Genomic DNA, 27,452 nt, shown 5'->3' with positions numbered 1-27,452 from the left:
ACCAAGAAACCCTGGTAAGTACAAATTTATGTACTTACTTGAATGATGCCATACTGCCTTGTCTTACTTCAGAAAACTAGGTTGTGAAAATAAAGTACAAACCGAGGAAGTCAGGTGGGTGAGGGTCAAAGTTGAAAGTAATAAGGTACAGCCTGAGACCTAGTAAATTTACTTACCAGGAATTTGGAAACTAAATGTTATGGTTCTTCCGTGATGAACAGTGTGTTTTTTCAGAGTGAAACATTTCATACAATAACGACAAGAATGAAAGAAGATATAGAGGGATGAACATTGTAACTTTCTTTTTTCTTGTTACGTCTTGTTATTGTGCCTTCAAACACAGTTTTCTCAGTTAGAAAGGCCTCTCCTTGATCCAGTTAATCCCTCAATCTGGTGTTTGGTTTTAAGGATCTTTTTTCTCTCCTCTTCAGGCTATTAAAATAGCTTCTTGTTGTCTTTTGCAAATTCTCCTTTCTTTGCCCAGCCTTCTTAAAAGATAGAGAAGGGGAAGAGAGCTTTGACTTTTTTTCTACGTGAAACAAATTTAACTGACACTACTAATGGGTTCTCTTAATACTAAATAAATAAATAAAAAATCTTAATTTTTAACCAGATGTTGACTGTGACAATGAGATCTTGCTGCCTTGCTTTCTTTCCTGAGATTTTTTCCTATGATCTGTGTTTTCTTCTGTGCCTTTCTATTAGAATAGTTGCATAGAATTTTGTTTAATGGCACATAATTCCAAAGATGTGACTTATTTCACTTTTCTTCAAGCATCCTTTCATTGTCTCCTATTTTATTTATTTAACTTAACTTTTTTAATATCCTAATTATTGTACCTTGTTGCATCTTGTGTTTTGGTGACTGCATTACTGCTGTATCGTTTCAGCTGGTATGTTTCCTTCCTGTCTTCAGTTCTGAAAATAAGACTTTAACTTGAACCTTTTTTCTGACAGTTACTTCATTTTGTGTAATGTCCAACAAATCACTGTTCTGCATCACTTTTCCAGTTTCTCCTGTAATGAAGAAATTTATATCCCTATTGTTTTGTCACTCAGTTTATCAGTTTTTTAATACCCTTCTGCTTTGTCCAATATCTGGACTTTTTGAGGCTACATGGATTTACCTTACATCTGATATTTTTTTACATCAGGATTTATCTTAATTTGCTAGTTTAATTATTTATTCTTTAGGATAAAGATGGAAGTCAAATAATGGATGTGGAAGTACTCAAAAATGCTACTTTTTCTTCTTGCATTAAAGGAAGAAAGCCATCAAGACTATAACTTCCCTGTGGGCTTTGAAGATAATATTTTAGGAGATTATCTGTCATCAAGAACTGGAGTCCCCGGCCTACATAGAAATGAGCTTACACAAAGCACTACTAGTCTTGGCAGTAGCAGCAGCGGTGGAGATGTTGGAAGACAGCATTACAGTACAGGTGAGATGATTTGGCTTTGTTTTCCCCTGATAACTTGATTATAATACAATAAACAGGAAAAACTGTTGTATGTGAAATCACTCGAAACAGTGGAAGCTATGATAATGTGAAATTATTTCAATCCCTTAAGAGAATTGCAAGCAAATTTTTACTTCCATTCTATACACTTCTCTTGCTGTAGCAAGTAGCTAATGCTTCTCTCTTCGTTGAATGTATAAAAAGCTGATACAATATGCAGGAGTTTAATGATAAAAATACTTCCTCTGTATGTGATAGGAAGATTGCTAACTAGTTATACAAGAAACACCTGCTCATTCATGTAAAGTTCATTATATAAGACCATTGAAAGTATTAATAGTGAAATATTGATACAGAAAAGCTAAGAAGTTTGAGAACTGCAAGTACTTAGATAACTAACAGAGACAGATCATTTGAAGGAGTAAAGAAGCAAACGAACCAAAACCAAACCAACAGAACAGCCCCATAGTTCCATGTGCACAAAAGGCATAAAGCAATACACACCAGAAGTTACTCATCATTACCATGGAATATGAGGTGTTGTATGCATACTTGATTTGAACTTACGTGGGTAAATAGTTGATGACTGTGAGCCTGTTGCAAACTGTCTTTCCCTTCTCCTTGCCAGATGTAAAACTGGATTAAATAAATCTAGTAATTTTCAGTTCAGATTCAATTCAGTTGGATTTGATTCTTAGTTTGAGAAAAAAATATGTATTTCTGAACAGCTGTGGGGTTGGTTTAGGTCTTTTAGCAATACAATACTTCAGTGATGCAAATATTGTAAAGTTGTCTGCATCAAGAGAGGACTGCATCAAGAAGAGCTATCTTGTGTACTGGACATAAGGTGGCCTTGCTTCACAAAATCTTAACAAGATACCTTCTAGTTCGAGTTAGTTAGGAGGGTTATAAGAGCTAACCATAAAGAGTGGCAGCCAACAGGGTATATAAAATTTGTTCACAAACATAATCTTGAGGTGAGAAAAGAGGGGCCTTCTTTTTGATGTGGGGATACTGGTGGTGATGTTTTTAATAGAAAAAATTGGGCTTGTAAAAAAAATAATTTTGATAATTTTGCCTTCTAGGAGTGATTCCAACCACTTCCTTCTGGTGAATGTATTCCAACTCCTTTTCCCCTTTTCCTCGACAATGCTCATAACCATAAAAGCTAGCATTACCAAAGAAAGAATATTTGATTTAGTGCAGTGTTAATCAGGGAAAATATAAGTGTAGTAATGGCATTTTTGGTATCATATGCCTCACCTGGTGGTGCCCTTACATTTGCTATTTACATATGGATGTATTATTCAAGAAATCATAATTAACTTTTTTGACCTGGTCAATATACATTGAACAATCTTGCTGCTCTTTGCCAGTCTGTTTTTTGTTTGTGTTTTTCTTTTACTCATGTGTAATTTATTTTGTTAGGAAAGTAACCTTGAAATGTTAATCACAAACATTTTATTTATCTGTATTGTAATTGTTATGTTAGTGGATTACAGATACTTGTATCTTTGGAGATCTTTTGGTACAATTTTCTTTCCTTGGTTGAACAGCAGTTATTTTTTGGGGATTGGATTAATTATTCTTTGCTTGAATATAAAACTCAAATGACTCTTTTTGTCCAGGTGAAGTTTCATTCCCAAAAAGTATGAAAGTTCTAGATTCTGAGAAATCAGAGCACAGCTCTTCACATAATACTAGTTTATCCAGCATTTTCCAGAACTATGCAATGGAGGTAAGATTAATGAACTCATAGATGAAAGCTATAATTAGTCAATAGTACTGTATTAATTACTTGTTTAGTTGCATTGTGGTTGTTTTTTTCAAAACAATTTTACTTGTTTCTGCTGCAGAGGTGCTTAATACTTGTAGCTTGGAGTGCGACAGCAGCTTTAAGAAGAAGAATGTCTTAAATACTTTCATGCATCCATCATATATAGAGAAAAATACGTTGAGGGAAGGGTCAACACTTGAAGTGAAAGAGAAGTTAAGATGAAACAGAATTTTTGTGGGGTTTTAGATTTAATTTTCCTTATGAAAATTAGTTGTTACTAAATAATAGTGATGTGTTGACCACAGCCAGCACCAAAGCCCTCACAAAGGTATTTTCTTAATCCCCTTTAAATGGTTGACAGAATTGAAAGGGCAAAAGAAAAAAGCTTAAGGATTGAGATAAAGACAATTTAATACATGAATTTTGGGGTAAAATTAAAAAGAGGGAGACAACAAAAAAACCACAGTAATGCAGAGATCAGTCAGCACCCTTGACACCTCAAGGAAGAACTACCTTGGAAAAACATAGAGTTTTATGTCGTTTCACAGTGTCATTTGGTCAGCTGAGGTCAGCTTCCTGGCTGTGTCCTTTCACAGCCTCCTGGCTGAGTTGTGCACATAATGAAAAAGTCCACGATGATGTTTAAAGCCCTGTGCAGCAATAACTAAGATATTGGAGTGTTATCAGTTAACATGGAGCTGGTTACCTGGTCTGAAACACAGGACTATAAAGAATACTAACAAGAAAATTAACTCTATCCCAGCCAAACCAAATTAAATAATGTTTTAGTATGGTTCTCTGTTTCAGTTATTACCTGTAGATGCTTTTCAGATTTCAGATACATAGAAAGTGGTCACTGCATTTGCCTTGATTGCTTTTCTTTCAGCTGCAGTGTTATTTTGCTAGATCCTATGTAATTTTCATTTATGTTTCATTTTCTAGATGTCTAGGCTTGTCGAGCTTCTGCACTGCAGAAGGGTATATTATATAAAAGGGTATAGCATAGTAAAAAATGTCATTGTAATGAGTAGCTAAATTATATGGGCTCTAAAATTTATTAGAAGCTGTGTTTGATGCTGTTTTTTCTGTGGTTTTTCATCCATGTGACTGAAAAAAATGAAGTAAGAGGAACAAGGTGTATAGTCCATTCTTCAGTTAGTACAGGATTACTTTTACCATCTTTTCTCCAGTTCTCTATCTAGTTTAGTGGTGAGACTTCTATTAGGTAAAGACACAACATTCTGGTTTTCCACTTGTATTGGGTTGGTATGGTAAGGATTTGGTAGCAGAGGAGCTGCCTGAACTTTCCCCCATGTCTGACAGAGCAAATGGCAAGCCTTTTGTCATATTTTTCTTCCCCTATTCACTTGAACAGGGAGATTGCTAGGGTGGCTTTAGTGGGCACCTGGCATCCAGCCAGGGTCAACACACTACACTATTATAAAAGGTTTTGTGTTTGATTGGTTTTGTGAGATTTCTTTCCTCTTTTGGATAAGTAGACATGCATTTACTTATTCTTATACTTACTTATTATATACAATTCAGAACAATTTGTATATAATTTATATATAATTTGTATATGCTTCATAGAAGCAAGCAACTGCAAAGCTAAATTAGTAGACTTTTAGGGTAATGCTTTTTCCCTGTCAGAACTAAATTATTAATGTCTTAATTTCATAGGTAAAAGTTAATGTGGATGAGATAATTATGGTGGTATAATGAGACAGAAGTGGTGAACTCATTTCTCCCTACTGACCTTCTGATACCTGTTAAACTTTTATGGGTACTAAGCCTATAAAAAACAATTGTAAAAGAACCCTGATAATATTAATTCTTTCCTATTCTAGGTCTTGATGTCAAGCTGCTCTCAATGCAGAGCTTGTGATGCTTTGGTTTATGATGAAGAAATAATGGCTGGGTGGACAGCAGATGACTCAAACTTGAACACTACCTGCCCTTTCTGTAAAAGTACCTTCCTACCTTTGCTTCATGTTGAGTTTAAAGACCTGCGTGGCTCTGCAAGGTCAGTGCATTTTATAGATACTCCGTTCCTGCCTTTGTACCTGTGCATGGTTATATTTATCACAAGAGGATCTTTGATATCTTTCCCCATCTAGATGTATGCTAGAATGTTACTGCCTATTCAGTGGTCCTCATTGTACTGAAGGAAATCATAAGTTGTGTAAAATATTGGGTTGCATTGTAAAACAGCCAAAATCCAATGAAATGGTTGCCTTCTTATCCCTTTCTTGTTTCGTATTTTCTTTGTAAGCATAATTGTACGGAAGGTTTAAGTCAGTTTTCATTTTGTTTCAATGTTAAAACAAAGCCTATGGACTTTAAACTTTATAAAAGCATATGAAGAGATTTTAAAATCTCTGAGCAAAGAATTTTTCCCTGACCAAGTTTGCTAGCAGCTTTTAGTTCCAGATGTTCCATCTTATTGTTTCTCCATTTTAAGCTTCTCTGCTTACTGTTTTTAGCCTCTTTTAGTTTCACTGTGAGAAATGGAACTTAAAATTAAGTTCCAGTTCTCACTGTGGTGTTTATTGCTGTGAAACAGAGGTTCCACTAGTGTTCTCTAATGCAGAAATTGAACATCTGTATTAACTGCAAAGTGTGTACTTCAGAGGCTCAGCAAGCAAGACACATTCATGTTGTCATGTGCTTACAATGGTGTATGATCGTTTAATTTGTAATGTCACATTACAATAGCAACCATTTTCAGTGATGTGTCACCTATTAATACATTGTTGCTGATTTGAAACCATGACAAACTAAGGTCACTTGGAATTATTTATGTCCAGTGTAGGATGTCTTCTTTTGCCGATCAAATCTCTCTACGTGTTAATTTACTCTGCCTGTATAAGTTACAGAGGTGAGAGTAGGATGAAATTTATGTCCTGTTGTCGAGCTTTTAAATGTTGTTTCTTTTATTTGCTACTTTTGAAAAGTAAATGTAGAAAATAATAACTTTATGATTTTATCCTTATATTTTTACCTTCATATTTTTCTCCCTCCCATTCATGTTGTAACTAGCTTTTTCTTGAAGCAAAGTACCTCAGGAGATAGTTTACAGAGTGGCAGCCTTCCATTAACCACAGATCCTCTGGAGCAGAAACTGTTGACCAGTCCAGCTGTTGCTGACTTGATCAGTTTTTCAGATCACCTCCAGTCCAGCCACACCATAGCTGAAGAAACCAGCTCTTCAGCTGAGCAGGGGTAGGTTAAACAGGATTTTAATTCTGTCAGAAATGCATCAGTAGTTCCGTACTTATAAAGGATAAGGCTGGTTTTTATACCAAATGTGTATAAAGTACAGTTGTAACTTGTGGATCATCTCTTTCCTTCCTCACTTTTTGCATGTTTTAAGCATGCTTTTACCAGTTTGAAGTAAACTCATTCCACCAAGTGAATAGGTTCTAGAGATACAGATAGAGAAATGAAACTTCATGTCCATCTGCTGTTGGTCAGTAGGTAAAACCTCTACTCAATGTGGTTAAAACCCAATCACTATTTAAACTCACACAGAAATTCAAGCATTGCTTCTTCTTACCTTGTGTGTATGATTAATGAGAACGACACTATATTATGGGAAAAAATAAGTCCGTTTCCTGGAACATTTTGCTTGAGAGAAAGTTCTGGGAGCACTCAAGACTTGTGCAGGGCTTGTGTTCTATGACAAAACCTGTGTAAAACTGAAACTCTGAAAAACAATATCACTTTGGAAACAGTTTGAGGAAAAAAAGCATTAAGGAGAAGGTGTCATGTTGGACCAGGGAAGAACTGAAATAATTCTGCTATGAATTGTGACCTTTTTGCTGGGATTGGTTACATTTTGTTGTAATTGTTTGGGGTTTTTTTAATCATCATTCGTTTGAAATTCTGGAATATAAGTGCTCGAGAGTAATGACCTAATACCTGTGTCAGACAACTAAAAGTTAATCAGTGCAATAGTAGTTAGTGTTAATACACTAAAAATTAAAGGTGGTATTGCTTACGTTAACATCTTAGTTTTGATGACAATGTATTTTTAACCAAAGTAAAATTTAGAACTGGAAGTCACCTGTAAATAATCTCTTCTCTCTGCAGATTATATGGAAGCAGACAATTTCTGTTTCACTTTGTTCTTCTATATTGTAGTTGAAGCTTCAGTAGTTTTACACATTATAGTAGTTAATATAGTTATATCCATTATAATTATAAGGAGCACAGAACGAATATTCCCAGATCTGAAAATGTCTTGATTGTGTGCATTAAATCTGACAAGCCTGAGTTTACTTAAATTAGCTTGCTGGATGAGTTTGACATAATTTTTTTATTATTACTTAGGCATGCAATTTTTAAATTGCTTTCTGCTATAGTGTTATTCTGTTTATGACACTAAAACATACAGGGAAGAGAGAATAAAGATGAGCATGGTCAAAAGAAGATAATCGTCATAGATTGGCAAAACTTTGGATTGCTGGTTTTTTAAGCGAGAGTACACTGTACAAGAGCAGTGGTTTCTGTACAGAACTGCAGTGCTTTCAGATTAATATCTTAAGTTATACCTAACTGCTTTTCTGAAGAGATGTTTATACTGGTCGGAGAAGCATTTTGTTCTGTGTTCCCTAAACAATGGAGCTAACTGGGAAAATACAATTTCTTATTAATAGAGAAAATTTGTTTGGGATTTTCACTTGGCAGCCTTTCTCTGCTTCCTTCCTGTTGCCATAGAAATGCTGAAATATTAGCATATTTTCTTCTAAAATTCACACAGTGATTTGGCAGAAGAACAGACTACAGATCCCACAGCCATGAAGACACATGCCAATAATCCACCAAAAAGGGGAGTGTCCTTGACTCGGAGCCACAGTGTGGGAGGTCCATTGCAAAACATTGATCTCTCCCAGAGACCATCTCATGGCTTTTCAACCGTTAGTCTTCCAAATAGTTTGCAGGAAGCTGTGGTAAGTCTAGAAGCTGCATATTCAGTTGAGAGAAATTTAAGATGGTGAACTTACTAATATTCTACTACTAGCATTCTTGTCCATTTGGAGAATGGGAGTGGCCAAGCATATTTACACCTTTTTACAGTTAAAAAAATCTTATTTCAGTTAATCTAAAATGACTTTTCCATTACTTGTCAAATGAACAGTTCTACTTGATTTGAAATGTTCTAACAGAATAAAGCTATTCTTTGTCTTTCTAAAACTGGAAGTTCAGTAGTAAGGCAGCTGACTAAACACAACAGTGCAACACATTGCAAGAGTGAAAGTTTATTCTGTTTCTATGCATTTACTTACACTCCTTCCATATATTCTGTTGGGGAGAAGCTAAGAGGCAGTATTGAGACTCTTACCTTTCTTGTGAAAAAAATTGTTTCTCCTCTCTTGGTACTTCTTATTTTCCAGAGGATGCCTTAACATGTGAAGTCATGATTCAGTTCCATAGCTGATAGAATTACTGACATTTCTCTTCAATTTGCATTGCTGCAGGCTTGCAGCTTTGTACTGGCTACCAGCTTAGATAGCTTGAAACTGCACCATCAGGAACAAGTTATAACAAATTAGCATTGTTTTCTTGTTCACATAATAGAGAAAGCCCAGGTGATCAATCTTTAAAATTAAGAAATCCCCAGCAGTTCAAAACTGCTGATACTGTTAAAGTTATTGTGTAGCTCCAGAGGCTTCTTCCAAGTGTCAAAAGAAACTCTACAATGAAGGTTTCCAGGGCAAGTAATCCTGAAAAGTATTTCTGGAAGAAATACCTTATTTGATTTAGTAACAATATGAGAGCAAAACCAAACAAAAACCCCCCACAACAAACAAACAAAGAAATAACACCCCAAAACAAATAAAGAAAACCAAAAAAACAAAACCTTTTTTTTTGTGCATGTTTTTTTAGGATCCTTTAATAAAACAACCTAACCCTGCCCCTGTATCTGTACCATATTTGAGCCCTTTGGTACTGCATAAGGAGCTTGAATCACTGTTGGAGAATGAGGGAGAGCAGGTGATTCATACATCCAAATTCATCAATCAACACCCAATAATCTTCTGGAACCTAGTCTGGTATTTCCAACGGTTGGATCTGCCCAGCAACTTACCTGGACTCATTCTAACATCTGAACACTGCAATGAGGGAGTGCAGGTAAATGGCTTCCTCGCGTTAGATAGCAGGTATGACAGTGAGTTAAGCTGCAGGGCTTGGTTCAAAACAACCGGGTAAGTAAATCCTGAACAGCTGAATATACGTTCTGGGGTTTTTACAATACAAGTAGATAGATTTGTTTCCCACAAGGGTTCTTGAAGGGAGATCTGTGAAAACAGTATTCAAATTCTAGTCAACATGGTCTCTTTTAAAAAGCCAGAGAGTAAGACTCATTGAAGAATAGGAAACAAGATGTGTCTGTGAAGAAATTGTGATACATTGCATACACATAGAGTGAGTTACACACTTGAGTTTATAATATTTAATGTTACTGGACTGTATTTCTTGTTCTCTTCCAAGAATAAGTTTTGCTCTTCAAACTCCACTGAGTTTCATTACTACATGACTAGAACACAAGAATGTAGAATAGATCTGTCTTTTGCATATTTTGCCTTTCTAATTTAAAGGAGTAGATTGAAACTGATATCATTTCTATGTATAGGTACAAATTGAAATTGAATATGTAATTGTACTTGATGCATGCCAAAAAAAGTAGTCTTTTCCTATCTACTTGTACACACTTCAACTTCAAAATTCTTTCCCTCAATTTTCAAAAAAACACCCACCTAGAACTAAGAAAATTTTTCCAAGAAATGTAGTTGAAGACAATACTAATGAAATCTAAAGCATCCTGGAAAACCACGTTGCATTAACAGGGAAAATACAGCAAGACCGGACATAATATCATGTAATTATTATTTAAATAGACACACTAAGTGGTAGGTTTTTCTTGCCTGGTAATTCTTACTGTATTAGTGATTCCAGAGGCACTTGATTTTATTAAAGAGTTACATAAGTGTTGTTTTGACTACCATATATTTTTAATAGAAAATAAATAGTTTACATTTGTGTACGTATGAAGATTCTTTCTGCTTTTTGGGAAGGCTAACATGTAGCCATGCATACCAAAGTGCTCAAAGGTCAGAAAATATTGCAATATGTTAAAATTAGTAGTACAGATCAAGTACAATGTGTAGTGCACAAAGATACTTCCAGATACACTCATAAATATTTTCTTCAGATGCCTGTAGAAAACTTAATGGCCTTTATACATTAGAATAAACTAAAAAGAGTAATTAAGTGTTGCAGTACTTGTGACTTCTCTGGTTGAGTGCAGTGTACTGTAGAAGATAACATCTGCTCCTCTTTTTTAGATTCAAGTTAAATAAAGTTAACCTTCTTTGTTTGCAAAAACAGTAAAATAGCAGGGTTTTTAAATAACATAACACTATACTGGTGTTTTTAAAACGCATTCCCTTTCCTCATGTATTTTAGCTTCCTTTGACATCTCTTGCTCAAGATAGCAAGCTAGTATGCATCCATCTTCTATGGGACAATATCAATCTCCACCAAGAGCCAGGGGATCCCCTATATATATCCTGGAGAAATCTCAGTAAGTAAAACAAATGTTACCGAAAACAGGAAGAAGAGACTATTGAAAGAAACTGTTGGTTTATAGTGGCTGAAGTGTACACAGCCCATCAATTCACAATAATTTTTTAGTGTGAAGCATCTGCAATCCCTTACATACTTCACATAATCTGTATCAAATTAGTTGTGAAAATAGGTTTAATCTGCTCATCATATGTCATACACTTACAGGATGGGAGGAATTGCTGATTGCTCTAGACATGGTGCTAAATAAGCCTCACTTGATTTGAATGTTTCACTGCATTATCTGATAACAGCTATGCAGGCACGTAGAAGAAGGCTGTCTTACAAAAAAAGTATATTTTACTTCTGTAAATGAATGAAACATCATCAGTCTGTCCATTTGGCCCCCTTCTTGACTGTCAAAAAGTAAGAACAAAGAAAGCCTTGTCTAGCATAAAAACAGGCAGATTGGTTATAAGACCGTAAGGATTTCCTTAGTTCTGATCATCAAAAAAACTTAGTTGACCTAAACTTCTAAAACCATGTTTTAACTTTTAAAAACTATGCTAAAAACTATGTTATGTGCTGATTTTGGTTCTAAGGAATTAAAAGGGGTTTGTTGATAAATGTCCTAAAAATAGAGACTGATCAGAAAATTACTGTCAGGAGCACCAGAACAACATGTGTTATTTCCCTCAAATACTGCAAGCATATTGATGTAACCATAAGAGATGAAAAGCATCCCCAAGTCATTTAGCCATGACTGAAGATGCATAAATATATATATTTGTGTAAACAAGGGTGCAAAGGGCCTGTTTTAGATGTGGAATAGGCAGGCCATATAGCATTGTCAGAAAATATTCTGAAAATACAAATCACATTTGTAAAGCATCATATATTTTATGAAAACATCATGTTGATGTAGTGAAGATTACTAGGCTTGGTCTGCAGTTCATTTACACACCATGTACTCGCTGCCTAATCTGTAAACTTGTTTGTTTGCCAGTACGTGGATTTACTATTCCCTCATGAGTCACTGTCTTCCAGAAAATAAATAGTTCAGTGTTATTCTGAACATGGCATTTTAAATAACAAAGCATGATGGTAAATGTCTTGGTAATTTTCCTTCCCGTTTGATTCAACTTTCATTATCTATTTCAATATGTATCCCAAAGTTACCAGTTAATCCTAGATGGCTTTTAAGAAGGGCTTAGATAAGAAAAGTTTCTTTGCTAAGAAAACTGACACTTCTATTTTACTTCTTTTCCCTTGTATAACAATAATCTTCTTGCAGTGAACCTTATTTTTAAATACAGCAATAAAACTGTATTTAACCAACCACTGTATAACCAGTCATCACAGGAAACATCTGATGCTGGGTGCTCTTCAGTCTCTTGTCTTTCTCTATTTTGTGGGACCTCTTGCACATGGATACTTGATGCATCCTGTAACTTATGGGTAAAGTTACTTTTGAATTAAGACTATAAGCAGACAGGGTCCTTCCATTATAACAAATTTTTGTAGATTGAGTAGAGGTTCTCTATCTGTATCTCACTTTTTAATAACCAGAAATATTTCCAAGTGAAAAAAAATCTTTAGTGCTCCAATAATCTGTATGGTTCCACTTCCCAGATTCTTCTGAAAAGAAACCCTCCACACTGACAGAAGATCAGCAGGCAACAAACACTTTGATAGAGAACATCAAACTAAGTATTCAGCATAATGATGTTGTTAAACCAATCAACCTCCTCCTACAGAAAGTTAAGCCAGATGTGAAACGACAGAGGTAAAGGCGTAATCTCTTCTTAGTTTTTCCCCACTAAAAATTAAATAAGATCAGACTGTGTACATTTCATAGTGATAATTTCATAAGGACCTCTGGGAAGATTCAGTTTCATGAATGGGTCCACCAAAGACCATGTGTATTTTTTTATGCCCATGTTTATAAACAGATGTACTTTATATTCAGATGCATAACTCATCCAGATCAAATGGATGTATGTGATTCTTTTATAAAAAAGGACATTTTACAATGAGTAGGAAAAATGCAGGTATTAATTACACTGATTTTGATGTTGCTCCAGATTTAGCAAAATGATAAATACAAGTGTACAGCATCCTGTTGCAGTGTGTGGAATATTCGCCCTAGTTATATCTTCAGAAATTCTAGCAACCTGGAGTACTGGCTTTGAAAAGTGGATGCAGCATGAGCCACAAAGAGAGGGAGATATGGAAATAATTCTTGTATGGTATATTTTGTAACCGGCACTGAAGTTCAAGGAAAGCTTTCAAAAGCACAGACTCTGAAGTAAATTACAGGAGATACAAGAGATGTTTGAAGTCTGTCATGCTACATCATCTTTGTTTCTGTGTTTTGTAGTTACTAAAAAGAAACAGAAATTGGTTTGCCTAGAGAAGCATCTTTATGACTTCCACAAAGGGAAAAAATAATATCTGATTGTTTAATTATATCTGTTTCTGAGATTGACCATGGCATTCTGAAACAAAAAACAAAACTATGTGTGATCTGAAAGAAACTCACACCCACATATTGCTTCATGGTCAGGCAGGAATGAATTAATAATAAATAAAAAATGGTGGTTAATTTAATATTTCTTGTTTGTTAGGCATTTCTATGATAGAGGAAGTTTTCATAGGAAATGTAACTACTAGGATTTAACAGTAGTGTGGCTTTCTGCATCAAGTAAAAGTATTCAGGCATTAGAAAATCTTAGGCTAATAATCATGTAGATTGGTCACTTTCTTCACAAGCAAGGTTAACAGAACAGTTGCAGAAACTACATAACAAGTCTGCAATACTGATTTTGTACACAGATTAGTTGATGCTTTAATTAATTAATTAATTTTGAGTTAATTCAGTAACTCGCCTTTCAAAATATTCCCCTAGGAGTTTTTACAGGGAAATTCTTTTCCTGTCTCTGGTATCTCTTGGAAGAGAAAACATTGACATTGGTAAGTAAAAAATACTGTGAAATGCAATCCTTGTGGATATTTTACATGAAAGCTAGTGTATAAAATTTGTTTCTAAGATTCAATTGTGTTTTAGTGAAAACTACTGCACTGTCAGTCTTTAGGTGTTCCTTTTATATAAATATAATTCAGATGGAATTATTAATTTTGACTTTGTTTGAAACCAGTAATGAATCACCTTAAAAAAGAGTATTTGAAAATCTTGAAGTTCTCATTGTAGTTCTAGTTCTTTGTGTTTCCAGTCTTGCCTATCTTTCTCTGACCCACATATCAGACCTGTGTTATCTAAGATCCTGATTTCTCACCCTTTCCTGATCTCATTCATCCTATCTTCTATTTGGTACTACACAATCAAAGTGACTCTCTTATGGAATGTGATAGGGGAAATTGGTGATTGGGAACAGGCAAATGGAACTGTGAAAGAAGCAATGGGCATCCACTGTCATGTGTTGTAATGCCACACCATCTTATGGAGATGCTTTTCAGGTCCTCTGAGAAGGTGCATTTTGAAAAAAAAAATCAGTATCTAGTTAATGGAGATAATTTTGTTACTATATAAAAATCACCAAAAGCATTTTGTAGGAATAGTAGTATGCTCAACTGTGCTTTTTCTATTTCAGAGGTCTTTGATAGTGAATACAGACTTGCACTTAAAAAACTACCAAAGGAAGTTCTTGAAAAGATGCAGAGAATAGATGTTCCACCAAGCAACAGGGTTGAGTGTTGCAGGAAGTGCTTTGGAGCACCTTTAATATAAAAGCAAGGAAGACACACATCAAACTTTGGAGAGACAAAAGCAGAGGTGAACAAACTGAAGAGCATGGTGATATATACACTTTTCAGTCCCAAAAGGTGTTAATTGAGCAATTTGTCAAACGAGTTTCACTGAGTGGCAACATATATTCTTCTAATTCATCTCATAGGCGCATTGTAAAGTATGTCAAAATACTTTAAAATTATGAGTTTGTTTCAGTGGTTGATCTGCTTTTCCCATTTTTTTTAATATGTTCTTTAATTCCCTTAAAATTTTCCTCTACAATATCAAGTTGTTCAAAAAGCTGATGATGAAACAGTAGTCTATAGTTGGTGACTTTCTTAGGGGCCACCACTACTGGTGTATTTCATTAAGTACTTTTCCAGTTCTCAGATTCTTCAATGCTTCTTTAAAATGACCTTTACCTAGAGAGGGATCCTTTTATTAGTGTGTGGTATAGTTGTATGAATGTGAATATTTGAAACCTTGGATTGGAAGCTGCAACACTGTTGCTTTCATCAGATCACAGTACGTTCAATTGCTACCCTTCTCCTCGACTTGTGTCCCAGTCGGTATTCTGAATTACCTTTGCTCACCTTTTCAAAATGTGTGTCTACAGCTGTGAGAAAACAGAGACTTACACTCAACTGTCTTGTATTCTCTATCTGATAAACTATAAGATCCTGTAAAGGTACTGTCTGCTTTCTCCAAAGAAGAATAGGTTCTACACAAAGCAGCTCAGAAATGGATGGCTTTCTAAAAATTATGTAGGAAGCTCAAATGGTATTAGAATACACACAAGAATTGTCAACAGATACTGCCTGCAAAAAAAGTATGCTTTATACTATTTGCATGTGTGCTTAAGAGGTGTCTTCCTCAAATTCTTTACCACCCTCTCCCTTGGTTTCATACTAGCCTGTGGGTTAATTATTTTGCACTGATAGTCCAGGTTCAATATTTCAATTAAGATGTATTTATAAATGTGGTCTTCAAGGTGTATATTAGCTGAAATGAAGTGCTTATGTGTATGATCTGAAAAGATGTATCCATCTTTGTATTGCTTCTAGTAGATGAGACACTTCCTCGCCTCACATATTTAATTGACTACAGTAGTCATAGTCTTGGCAAGGAGAGCCTGGATACTGGTCAACAGTTTAAGTGCTTCTGTTACTTGAAGAATATGATAAGATTTATTCCAGGTTTTTGCTGAAAGTTAGTGGTGTGACTTTTACAATGGAATAATTCATAGAGAAAATAGATATTTGTAGCATGCAAAAGGAGCATAGCTTAAAATATTAATTGCATCTGGGTATGAATGTATTTACTTGATACTACTTTAAAAATTTTTCATTCTTCAAAATGATGAGGGATGAAGATCTGTCTGGAAGAATTTTTTACATGAAACAATCAAACCAATTTTTTTTTTCATGAGGTGAAAACAAGGGAGTTGCACTATTTATGACAAAATATATTTACATCATAGGCTTATGGCCTTGTATTTTGTCTAAAAGTGCTGATCCTAAGTTAATATGGGGATATTACCTGGACAGATTCTCTCCTGATGAAACTATTGTGCTTTCTCAACAACTAAAAGCAAGAAAGCACACAATTTTTTTTTTATTTATTCTTTATTCTTTGGGTTTATGCATAGTTGCTTGCTGATATCTGACCTACATCACAATTGAAGAACAGTCCTTGATTCTTCATCTTTTCCTCTCTTCTCCAGTTACATAATTGACATGGTTCCGTCCTTCTAAATGCTTCTGAAATTAAAGTCTACCTAAAGCATTCGTCAAAACAAATTAATATTTCTACAAATCAAAGCCAGCAAATTTTTCTCTATGACTCTATACATTATTTTTTAACAGACAGCTACACAAAGACCATTTTTGAGTGTTAAATGGAGAACCCATGTGATTATGTGATGCAACTTGCAAGGAATCAAATTTTAGTTACACTTAAATTCTCCCAGCTCATTAAATGGCAAGGAAAATCTGTCTAGTGAGTGCTGTTTTAGATATGTGACATCCAAACAGTTTTAAAACATAGTAAATAATATTATTATGTACTAGTTTCCCTAAACGCATCATCTTCATTTCCAAGCAACTTTCTCATCTGTAGCTGAAAATATAGATTAATAAGGTAGTGCTGTTGTAAAGACAGCAAAGCAGATTGTGTCACAATCTAGTGTTAATTGTTAAACTTTTCCCAGCTATATACACTAAACAAACAAAAAAAACTCCATCAAAAGTAAAGCCAGAAGAGAAAAAGACCAGTGCAGAATTGAACTTGCTTTGATTTGCTCTTGCATATTGGCATTTTTGTACACTACAAATTAACTGTTATTCCTGGTGTAGGCACCTGGATTTCAGAATGGTATAAGTCCTGCATGTAGCTACTTGAAATCTTGAATCTGCATATTGGAATTAATTCTTTAATATAGAATAAAAAAGGAAAACCTTATCCTTTTTAGTTTTTAATGCTTAGGTTTTCGAGTAGCTAACTAATCAGTTGGGTTTTTAATGTAATCCATAGCTCAGATGAAAAGGGACATCTCTGAAAACAATTTGTTTTCATCTCAGATGCTTTTTTGGGGGGAAAAAAAAGGTAAGAGTTTCAGAAAATCTGGCCAAAAATAACCCGGTAAAAGTTTCAAAAGTTTTTTTGCGAATGCATTGCAAACACTTTTGTTAGGGACTAAAGGCACACTTCTGCAATTTAGTTGACAGGATGAACTTCTTTGGCTACATGGGAATGACTTAGTTATGTACAAATGCTTCTAACTTGTTTGAACCAGCTCCTAGGAATCCAAATTTTTCTGAGTCCCTAATACATTACTGATCTGAGCAAAGTGTTGTGAAGGAGGGATGAGGATAAGCTAGATTTTGGTTCTGTTTTTCTGTCAATATAAACAGAACTAGCATTTTGCTCATTTGTGAACTCTTGCGTCCACGTACTTTTTCTAGTATCCCAACAGCCAGTGTTCAGGAGATGATTCTTCTGTGTATATTTTTTAATTCCCATGTACTACCTAAAGAAAACATTTACAGATCAGCATTAACTTCAAAACATGCAATGGGTGCACAAAATTAGGGTGTAAAGCAACCTGATAACAGAAGTGGACGCAAACACTGAATTTCAGGTACGCCCAAGAACTTAGAAAGTTTGTATTGGAAGAACAATTGTCAAAGAGAAGCTTCCTTGAATTGTTTCCCTAACTATGTTGAACTGCAGCCAGTTGTGCTGAGATACTATCCTGCACCTTTCACCCAGCTATAAATCAGTTACATATATAGCTTGTGTGCTCACACAAGAAGAGCTGGGTTTTTTGTGGAATTAAAACAACAAATGAGGTCTTAAACGTTCAAAATCAGGATTCTTAAGTTACAAAGCTTTTCTTTAGCAATTATATTCTGGCATATCACCAAAACCTGACAACTTTGAAAACCCTTTAAGCCTAGGAGACTGATGTGGCTGCAGTGTTGGCACAGTAAGTGGTACCAGCTTTTACATGTTACTAGAAGCATCTGTATGTTATTTATATCCTGTCTTCACATTTTATATAACTCAATTTTAGACAATACAATTATAATGGAAAATATTTTATTTACTATATGTGTTTCAAACTAAATTAATTTTGCAAGTAACTTAGTCTTGTTCCTGGTGGAATTTCACATTGGTTAAGCTCAAGCTACATTGCACTTGTGAATGAGTAATATTCTATTATAACTGTGAATTAATGGCTTTTTGTATTGCTGCAGCTGAAAGAATATACCTTTCATTGAGTTTACTGCTTTCCTTGAATAACTGCAACATAGGGGATATTTTTAAAATTTATATTAAATTAGATCATAGAAATTATATTTTCAAAACAAATTTTTAAGTGTAAGGAACTGAAGAATCCACTCAGTAGCTTTTTCTTTGTAAAAGTTAGTTCAGCAATTACTTCAATGCAAATAACTCCTATTTTATTAACAGTAAGCAGGTAATCTTATTCACATAACTGTGTATTTTCAACAAAAGGGTTCTTTTTTTCCTTTCAACTAATAAAAATCTTAAAATGCATTCTGTATATCTGCTTTTCACTATGGATCTTTTTAAAAACAAATACTCTTTTACCATTTAAGTGTTGAATGGTTGAATTGGACTCTAGTTCTGTACTCTCCTGTGCTGTATTGTGATGCATACTTGAGAGAATCGGATGGCGTTTTTATTTGTTCTTTCAGTCTGCATCAACCAATGGTGCAAATAAAAGGGATTGTTTGCTGTTATTTAGAAGCACATTAAACTCCTATTAGGAGCTTAAAATAAAGTATTGTAACAAGGATGAAATGATATAGTGTGAATAAATTATGAATCTATTAAGTGAGCTGGGAAGCTTAATGCAATAAAATTTGCACTGGTTTCGAGACTGTTTTGAACTGTTGAAAAATGGCATCCATTTACTGTGCTTTGATTAACAATTAGTTTCTCTGTAATCTTTTTGTACATTTGACAAAAAATTCGAGTTTAAAAGGGCACTCTATATCCTGAATTCTGTATAGATATTCTAGACTAAGAAGCAATTTTTAATATTGTTCCCAGAATAAAATATATATGCATCCTGTGTAAAAATGTGCCATTTTTCAGCTTTTTTCACCACTGGAATTTACATGACTGACAGAACTTAATCTTATGTGCAAATTCAGCCTATAGTAGGGCAAAAGACATTTGTCTTTTTGGGTAATTATTTCACAGTATCTTGGTGGCATTTGAATGGTGAGAAAGAGCAGAGGCAGGGGGACATAAAAAATGGGATTCACTTGTGGAGATGTGGCTTCTGGAGACGAGGCTCTGTGGTGCCTTCAGCAAGCACTGGGCATCAGTAGAGGTAAGAACAGCTGCAAAAGAGACTCAGTGTGGCAGAATCTGTCAAGCTCTTATTTATAGGAAGAGCATGGCCCTGGCTTCCTGAGGACAGCTGGTGCTCTCTGCAGCATATTTGTGGCTTTACTTGGGAGAACACTTCCCTGACATTCTAATTTCTCAATGGCTTCGTAATGGGGGCACAGAGTGATGCTTTCGCCTGATGCATCCTAGCTTGCAAAAACACTGGTGGACCTCTTGACTTGTAACACAGTTGCAGGTTACATATAGTTTCCAGGGGTTTTTTTAGGGGTTTTCTTGGTGTTTTGTTTGTTTGTTTGTTTGTTTGTTTTGTTTTGTTTGTTTTGGGGTTTTGGTTTTTTGGGTTTTTTTATTTTTTATGGGGCAAGGGCAAGGATGGGAGTGAGGCTGAGGTAAAATTTAAGTAGTAGAAATTGCCAGTGCCTCAGGCCTTCACCTTCATAACTGAGTATCTTTCAATCACCCTCATGTACAGCAGTCAGTTCATTAATCTGACAGTAACAAGAATACCAGACCCTAAAGACCTTTTTTGCTGATGAGACTGATATGCGTAGCACAAATTGATATCTTGTAGAGAAGATTCACAATTAATATATTTCCAGACCTGCATTTAGATAGGGAGCTGAGGAACAGTCAGTCTTTTGGACTTGAGTGTCTTGTAAGCATCATACTGATTTTCCTTGTTTTCCTCTGACTGCTTTTGTCACTGCTGTCTTTTCAGTAATACTGCTTGCTAAGAATGTTACCCTCTCTTCACATTTCGTATCCTTCATGTGGCCTGTTGAGGGAGAGGACAGAGCCACCTTGCGTGGTAGTTCCCTAGTAATAGTGATAGTTATTCCTATCTCTGTAGAGACAAACTTCTACTGTCTAAAAAGAAAAGGAAGTCAACTAACATGCCAGGCTGGAGAACTGATGGGTACTGAGAAGTAATCCAAAAGGTCTTGCCTCTGTGCACTAACAAGCCTGCATGTTAGCAGCAGCTGAGCAGGAAAGACCTCGTGTTCTTGGTGGGCACCAACCTGACCCTGAGACAAGCCCTAAAAAATGCCCAGACTTGACCAGCCACTGCCCTGCTTCAGCAGGTGTTTGCACATTACTGTTTCTCAGAGTTGCCTGGAGGAGTCTCAGTGGTTCCGTGGAGATGGGTGGCAGACAGAAACTGCTGGGAAGAGCAGAGGCTTACTTCACCTATAGTTCAGAGGGACGTTCCAACATTTTTGTTTAGGTTTCCTCAAGATGCTTTTCTTTAAGATGCATTTTTTTCCTCATTTGTTTTCTGTGTCATGCTGTCTAAATTCAGACCTTGCTGGTTAAAATGATTATGTATGTCAATGTTATGTGTATTCAGCTTCCCTTGGTTTTGAGAGATGAAATGGCAACCTATCAGGTTCTGACCAGGGTCCATTACTTGTCCTGAAGCTTAAGGTGTCTGAGTCTGCAGCCAAGCTTCAGGCTTGCAGAAAAACTGCCCTTAAAGAGCAGAAATCCTGCCGAAACTGCTGAAACATTCAAGGAAAAGTTTCTATTCCCAAATAGCATTTGGCATTGTGTTTAGTATTACAGATTTTGGACTGCTGTTAAGGGACTTCAGCAGCTGCTGGCCTTGTGGTGTTACAGCAGTTTCTACTGCAGTAGAGCCAGCAGTGCACAGGGGCGGAGAAAATATGCTCATACTTCATTAGCCTCCTTCAGGTTGGGGATTTGAGTCATCCATGACCTAAAGCCATGGTGAAAATAGGTGACTAGGAAAACTCAGTGTGAGCTAATCAAAGGCAAATCATGCCAGGCTACATTCCTAAGTGCTACAGAAAAAGAGCATGTCAAGAGAGAGCAGCCTTGTTTAGCTAGACCTTGGCAAAGCATTTGACTCCGTTTCCTAGTCTCCTCCTAGACAGATGTCAAATACAGACTGGATGGGGTGATCTGAGAAGGGCAGGAATCATCTCATAGGTGATCAGTGTGTTTTACTGAGGCAGGCAGCCAGTCACAAGCGGGGCCCCCCAGGAATCAGTACTGGGCTCCACATTGTAACATCTCCATGAATGATCTGGATGATGGGACCAAAAGCACTCACCACGTTTGCTGTGTCACTAAACCGATGTTGATTGAGGTAGACATGTCAGCAAGGAGAGCCACCTCACAGACCTGAGCAGGCCAGACCAGATGATTTTTCAAGGTCCCTTTAAGCCAGGACTGTTCTTTGAGTCTACAAGTCATGATATGGCTGAGTTGCACCTGAAAGCCTAATACTACAGAAGGAAGCAGCAGATTAACTCGTAAGGCAGGTCCAGGAAACAAGTGAGGGAGAAGAGCGTAGAAAGGTTTTTTTTGCTACTGGTGATAAGGCCATGTATTTCCTGGCTCTGACAAGGCCACACATCATCAAAACTTGATAAACATGTTTTTCACACATTTAACACAACTGGGTCTCAGTTGCACTGCTTCAGAGAAAGATGTACCGGCAGCCTATACAGCAGAATAAGGCATACAGAATAGCTTATACCACACTGGGAAGTCGAATTCCCATTACCCTCACCCAGTACATACTGAATACATTAAGGCTACTGTAGTTTTTAATCCTCAAGTCATTTTTTAAGTCAAACCTTTTAGAAGGTGCCTTCTCATGCTCAGTACCAATTTTAAGAGCAGAATGCTGCAATACCTAAAGAATCACAAATATCACAGTTTGCACTAACCCTTAAGGATCATCATCAAGAGCAACACCAGGGCTCCTCAAAGGACTATCTACCACAAAAGCTTTTGACTAAGGGCATCATTCAGATGTTCCCAGAACTCTAGCAGGTTTGTGGCCACTTCCCCGGGGAACTTGTTCCAGTGAGCACTTAATTCTGCCAAGAATCAACCGAAGGTTTTAAGTTTTGCCAATGTTATACTCAGTATCAAAAGTTAGTGACACAATCTCCTCATAAGAGAACTGCATGAAGATGGTTTGTTATTCCAGTTCAGTGTACATCATGCAGTTAGTCTGAACTCCTGTTGAAGCAACTGCCAGTAACAACATGCACTACAAAGTCTCATACTGGAAATTCACCACCAACGGAGTTTATTGGTAATTAAATGTACAATGTCTTTTTTAGTATCGTGTACATAATCTTTATTTCTGACTTGATTCAGACTTGGATGTAGAAGCTCTCAAAGAAGAAAGCCGGCGCCTCTTGGCGATCTGCTCCTGGCGTTTCTCCTTTGCTTCCTGAAAGACATGGAGTATGAAGATGTTAAGTACCATCAAGCACTTCAAAACATCTACCAAGAACAAACTAGGGAAAATGAAACTTGAAGGAATGGATTCTTTAAGTCAACAGAGCAAAATAATTTCCCTTCTACAGATCAGAAGAATTTTTCAAGTATCCAAAGCAGCACAGACCTGTGCCTTTGCACAGTATGCACCCAAAACTTTAATTAAGAAACTGATGTAGAGTTCTCAACACACCAAACGTGCATCTCTGTTTCTCTCGAAGAAATTAATGAAATTCAGGAAGCACTGTGCTAAATATTCCAACTGTACTACTTGCAGTAATGCTTCATCAGTCATTGTAGTTTTAGGAGCAAGGGCAAACTTATACTAAAAAATACCTTCTTGCCAACCTATTCTCCATCAAGGGCTGAATCCCATTTCTCCACACAATCACTCAAATGCTTGGGCATCTTTAAGTAGAACAAGAATTCATTTGAACCAAAATAGCTACAGAAGAAAATATCCTTGGAGGCATAACTTTATTTCCTTCAAAAAAAGCTCTCAAATTAATGGGCCTGGCTAATTTCTATTGCTCTATGACTGGCAGAAACAGAAAGAAATGTTCAAAAAACCCCAACTGACCAGCTATGTTTATAGTCATATTTGGGCACTTATATACAAAATAAGCAGGTACATAGTGCAACTGTTGAGCTACAGTCCAGCTTACCAAATCCCTTGATTCTGGGAGATGAGCTATACTGCATACAGCTGAGCTAAAATGGCAACCATACCTTCATCCTCTTGGCCAACAGCTTCGCGTACTCTGCAGCTTCCTCCTTGTTCTTCTGAGTGCGCTGCTTCTTCAGGGCAATACGTCTGCGCTTATGCTGCAGCACTCTGGGAGTCACCAGTCGCTGGATCTTGGGAGCCTTCGTTCTGGGTTTCTTCCCTAAAAACCATTACAGATCAGAACCAAGTGGCAGAGCACCTTCCAAAGAGGCCACAGGCCTCATCTAGCCATCCTGAGAGTAAGTTTGAATTAGTGTACCCCGTATTACAGCAACTGTATACAGAGTTCAACATCTTCACAGATTTTTACAGGAGGAATGATCAATTATCACCAGATGCAGCGATTTGTTATTAGAAGCAGGTCTGTCTCCTGTAACTACCCCTAAACTTGGATTATTTAGTAATAAAGGAATTCATTATACAGCAATTGTACATACATTAGAATGTACTTTCCAGCATTAAAATGCCATCTACAATTTTACTTAGGTTGGACATTGTTTATCCCAAAAAACAGATCTACAGTCTACAATGAGCAAACAAAACACACTACCACACACAACTGTAAAATAAAATTTTACTAAGCAAGCCTGATATGACTTTATCAATCATATATCAGTCTGATATCCACCAGGATCATATTCTTAACAGAGAAAACCATTTCCTATGATGTGTTTTCACAGTACCCAAGTCTTACCATATTCTTCTAAAAACCCATTTTGAAATACAGTATTAAAATCTTACACTGCAAGAGAGAGGTAAGTAAGCAAAGCAGTGCCCTGCCAATAAAATCTCATTTCAGATCAGACTGCCTGCCTGGGGGTAGAAAAATCTTACCATCTTCTCTCTACACTGCCTTTTCCCCCACACCATAAAAGTTTTAACAACATTCTACCTTGTATCTAACTTTCTTTCATTAGCAACTACTTTTGGATTATTCTCAGAAACACTAGTAAAAATTTCTCCAGATTCGATCATACTTTTAAGAACAAACTGTGACAAAACATGGCAGAGGGGGGTGAAGGAAATGAGGCAACCAAGAAATTCTACTTTTTTTCCACAAGCTACAGCTGACTAAGCTGATATATAGTCGGTGTCAACTTCCTAGAGGCACTATTAACTGTGCTTTATTCAGTGCAGTAGGCTGCACACCTTGGCAGTAATTACAGAAACCTGAAGAGCTGTACTATTGGACTTCTTACCCTCTTTGTTCAGAGGTTTCCTCACAACATACTGGCGAACATCATCTTCCTTAGAGAGGTTGAACAGCTTGCGGATCCTGCTGGCTCTCTTGGGACCAAGACGACGGGGCACAGTTGTATCAGTCAGCCCAGGAATGTCCTTTTCACCTTTGGGAACGTAAGTTTAAACATGCTAATTACTACACTACTGAGCACCTGATTCAGCAGCAAAACACTTAGGTTTAATGCCAGGTAATCTTTAGGGTTCACCTGTCAATAGCATCATCCCAGCTACCCCTGGCTGCTTTGACATGATCAGACTGCTGGCAGCAACAAGAAGCGTTTTAGTAACCATTTTTAGTATTACAAGAATGCAATGCTCAGAGGGACTCTGTCACACTCTGAAACTGGGACTGCCACTTCCATTCCACACAACTTACCAACCACTATGAAGCAGGCTCCTTCCCAGGGCCTATGTCTACCTATTGATGGTTTCATCCAAACTCTTACCCTTTTTCACTATGACCAAGTTCAGGACACTCAAGTTTGCATCAACGATGCAGCCGCGGACAGACTTGCGCTTTCTCTCTCCGGTTCTCCGGGGGCGGTAGCAGGAATGGCCCTTGCTGAGCAGAAGGCGGACACGGCCGTGAGTCAGGACACCCTGCTTCATGGGGAAGCCTTGCTTGTCGTTGCCACCGCTTATCCGGACAACGTATCCCTAGGAAAACAGAAACACTTGATTTACTCACGTCTGTATCATCTCAAGAAATAATAGATATCTCAACAGACTGCACATCACATGATGCAGCATTGTCACTGCTAGCGCCAGTAACTTTAACCAACACCTCTGGAACCGTTCACCAATTTTACTCAAAAAATGTAAAAAATACCTCTGAATACTGGAATTTACATTTAATGTCCTTTCCATCCCATTGAAGTTTTGTTGGAAAGTAACACAGCGCAAAATCTTTTACCATTATCATCTAGTTTTTCTGCAATTGTAAACACAACTACAGCTAGTTATCTTGACAAACTGGAAATTTGAACAGAATATCTGCAAACAGAATCTGAACAGAGTCTCTAGAGTAGCAACACACAGACAAAAAGGAAAAGCAAGGGTTTGATCACATTCCTTCTGAAGATGGCAGCAGAAAAGATTGCATTCCTTGAATTCAGCTGCACTGTCCATATTAATACTTACTATTCCAAGCCCATCTGCCAGGCCCAACGTGCTTTTTCCCATACATTAGCAGCAGTTTAAACAGAGTCAATTTTGAACAGACAAGAAGTTTTATACTGCAGATTGATCTTGTCCTGAATACCATGAGACAGCATTCAAAGGAAAAGCAATAAGCTAGTCTGAAGGGGAGCAAGAAAGTCTATATAAAGGCTTTACTTTAAGGCTTTAAAACCCAAAAACTCCCCACTCAGGTATCCAAAGAAGCTACCCTGACCAGTAAGTTCAGTACATCTATACCAGGAGAAACTTTTTAACTTGACTGCCAAATGCACACCATACAAGCACTACAGTGTGACAAGTGCATACTGGAGAAATTTTGTATTTTAAGCTTCTCAGATACACCTGTTACACATTCTTCCGCACTACTCACCTTCCACTCCTCACCAAGGGAATCAGCCAGCACCTCCGTGGCCATTCGTTTTTCATAAAACGTCCTGAGCTTACGCTCATCGTCTACTTCAATGAGCTTTTGGCAGCCAGTAGCCGGGAAAGAGATGTTGAGCTAACAACGAAAAGAAAACAAAAAAAAATCTGGTTGAAACTTCTGCGGAAAGGTTTTAACAAAACGTCACAATTAATCTGATGATTTGAGCTTGGCATTTCAAAGCCGGAATTCCCCAGCTGCTTACATAAATGCTCGCCAGAAAACCCTGTCACCACCACACTTGGAGAGCCAAGACAGGGACGTCTATGCTTGGCCACATCGGGCTGTACAACTCCTTGAGTCGCACAGAAAACTGAGGTCCATCATAGAATGCGAGCAGCAGAAACCTGTGCTCTCCTCTTCCTACAAACCCCTCTCAGCACAGACAGCATTAGAGAGACACGCAAATTACTGCAAGGGAACAGCACCTGCTTTAGGAGATCACTTGTGCTACGTTGGGGACGCTACAGAGCGCAGTACTGAAGGGGCGCCTGCCGCCACTGCCTCGGGAACAGCGCACACGGTACGCCCCTATCGGGCCCTACAGTGGACTACACAGGCCTCTCACCCGCTAAAGTCCTTGCAAGCCAAGCGGCTGCTCCAGAAACCCGGCGCTCCGCAGCCCTGCGGCAGCAGAGCCGCGACCGAGGGAGCGGGGCCCGCCAGCAATCCACCGCCATCCACCCGGCGGGTGCGCTCCAGCCCCGCCGCGGCAGACCACTGGCCACCAACGGCGGCTCTGTGGGCAGCGCCGGGGCCATTTACGGCGGGGGAGCCCCAGACCCCTACCCGAGCGCGGCCCCAGCCCAGCGCGGCCTTACCTTCATCCTGCCCACGTCTCGACGCCGCGGAAAAGGCCGCACTTCCGCCCGCACTTCTTACATACACCCAGAAACTCTCGCGAGAGCAGTACCCCCCCCACGCCCCGCGTGACCGAGGCTGCCCAATGTCGAGTGACGCTTTTACGTATAGGGGCGTGGCCGAAGGGGTGTCCGGGGGCGTGGCTTCGCTCTGTGGCCAGGCCCCGGCCCCCTCACGCGCCTGGCTTCGGGCAATAAGCTGCTGCCTGGGGAAGGCCCGGGCCTGTCACTGGTTCTTTGAGGTGCCTCTCGCCGGAGAAAGACTGTTCCTTCGGAGCGGCCAGTAGAACAGCACGCAGGCGCTACGGGGCTGAGAGCGCT

At 37.7% G+C, this 27,452-nt stretch overlaps 2 protein-coding genes across 2 annotated transcripts in view; one reads left to right on the top strand and one right to left on the bottom strand.

Annotated features, from left to right (window-relative positions):
* Positions 1 to 25,195, top strand: part of DENND4C (DENN domain containing 4C) — a 78,013-nt gene extending 52,818 nt beyond the window's left edge. The window contains exons 24-33 of the mRNA XM_014871109.2: positions 1,265 to 1,442; positions 3,089 to 3,198; positions 5,085 to 5,260; positions 6,277 to 6,459; positions 8,000 to 8,189; positions 9,127 to 9,372; positions 10,708 to 10,825; positions 12,439 to 12,592; positions 13,715 to 13,779; positions 14,418 to 25,195. Of these exons, the coding sequence (XP_014726595.2) occupies positions 1,265 to 1,442; positions 3,089 to 3,198; positions 5,085 to 5,260; positions 6,277 to 6,459; positions 8,000 to 8,189; positions 9,127 to 9,372; positions 10,708 to 10,825; positions 12,439 to 12,592; positions 13,715 to 13,779; positions 14,418 to 14,554 (1,557 nt within the window). The 3' untranslated portion in view covers positions 14,555 to 25,195. The remainder of the gene's footprint in view (positions 1 to 1,264; positions 1,443 to 3,088; positions 3,199 to 5,084; positions 5,261 to 6,276; positions 6,460 to 7,999; positions 8,190 to 9,126; positions 9,373 to 10,707; positions 10,826 to 12,438; positions 12,593 to 13,714; positions 13,780 to 14,417) is intronic.
* On the bottom strand, positions 22,480 to 27,235 carry RPS6 (ribosomal protein S6). Its single transcript, XM_014870982.2, has 6 exons — positions 27,093 to 27,235; positions 26,218 to 26,349; positions 25,115 to 25,325; positions 24,626 to 24,772; positions 23,429 to 23,586; positions 22,480 to 22,652 (listed from the first exon to the last, which is right to left on the bottom strand). Exons 1-6 carry the CDS (start codon positions 27,096 to 27,098, stop codon positions 22,557 to 22,559), a joined length of 750 nt encoding a protein of 249 aa, XP_014726468.1. The 5' UTR covers positions 27,099 to 27,235; the 3' UTR covers positions 22,480 to 22,556.
* Positions 27,236 to 27,452: the final 217 nt, after the last annotated feature.

Source organism: Sturnus vulgaris, chromosome Z (assembly GCF_052056855.1).
Source record: "Sturnus vulgaris isolate bStuVul1 chromosome Z, bStuVul1.hap1, whole genome shotgun sequence".
NCBI lineage: Eukaryota > Metazoa > Chordata > Aves > Passeriformes > Sturnidae > Sturnus > Sturnus vulgaris.
This window is presented reverse-complemented; position numbering and strand designations above follow the sequence as displayed.

Excerpts from the sequence above, each read along its gene's own strand:
- RPS6 (XM_014870982.2), bottom strand. Across the intron at positions 24,773-25,114 it reads CTTGGTCATAGTGAAAAAGG|GTGAAAAGGACATTCCTGGG; the intron begins GTAAGAGTTTGG and ends ACGTTCCCAAAG. Across the intron at positions 23,587-24,625 it reads GAAACCTCTGAACAAAGAGG|GGAAGAAACCCAGAACGAAG; the intron begins GTAAGAAGTCCA and ends AATGGTTTTTAG.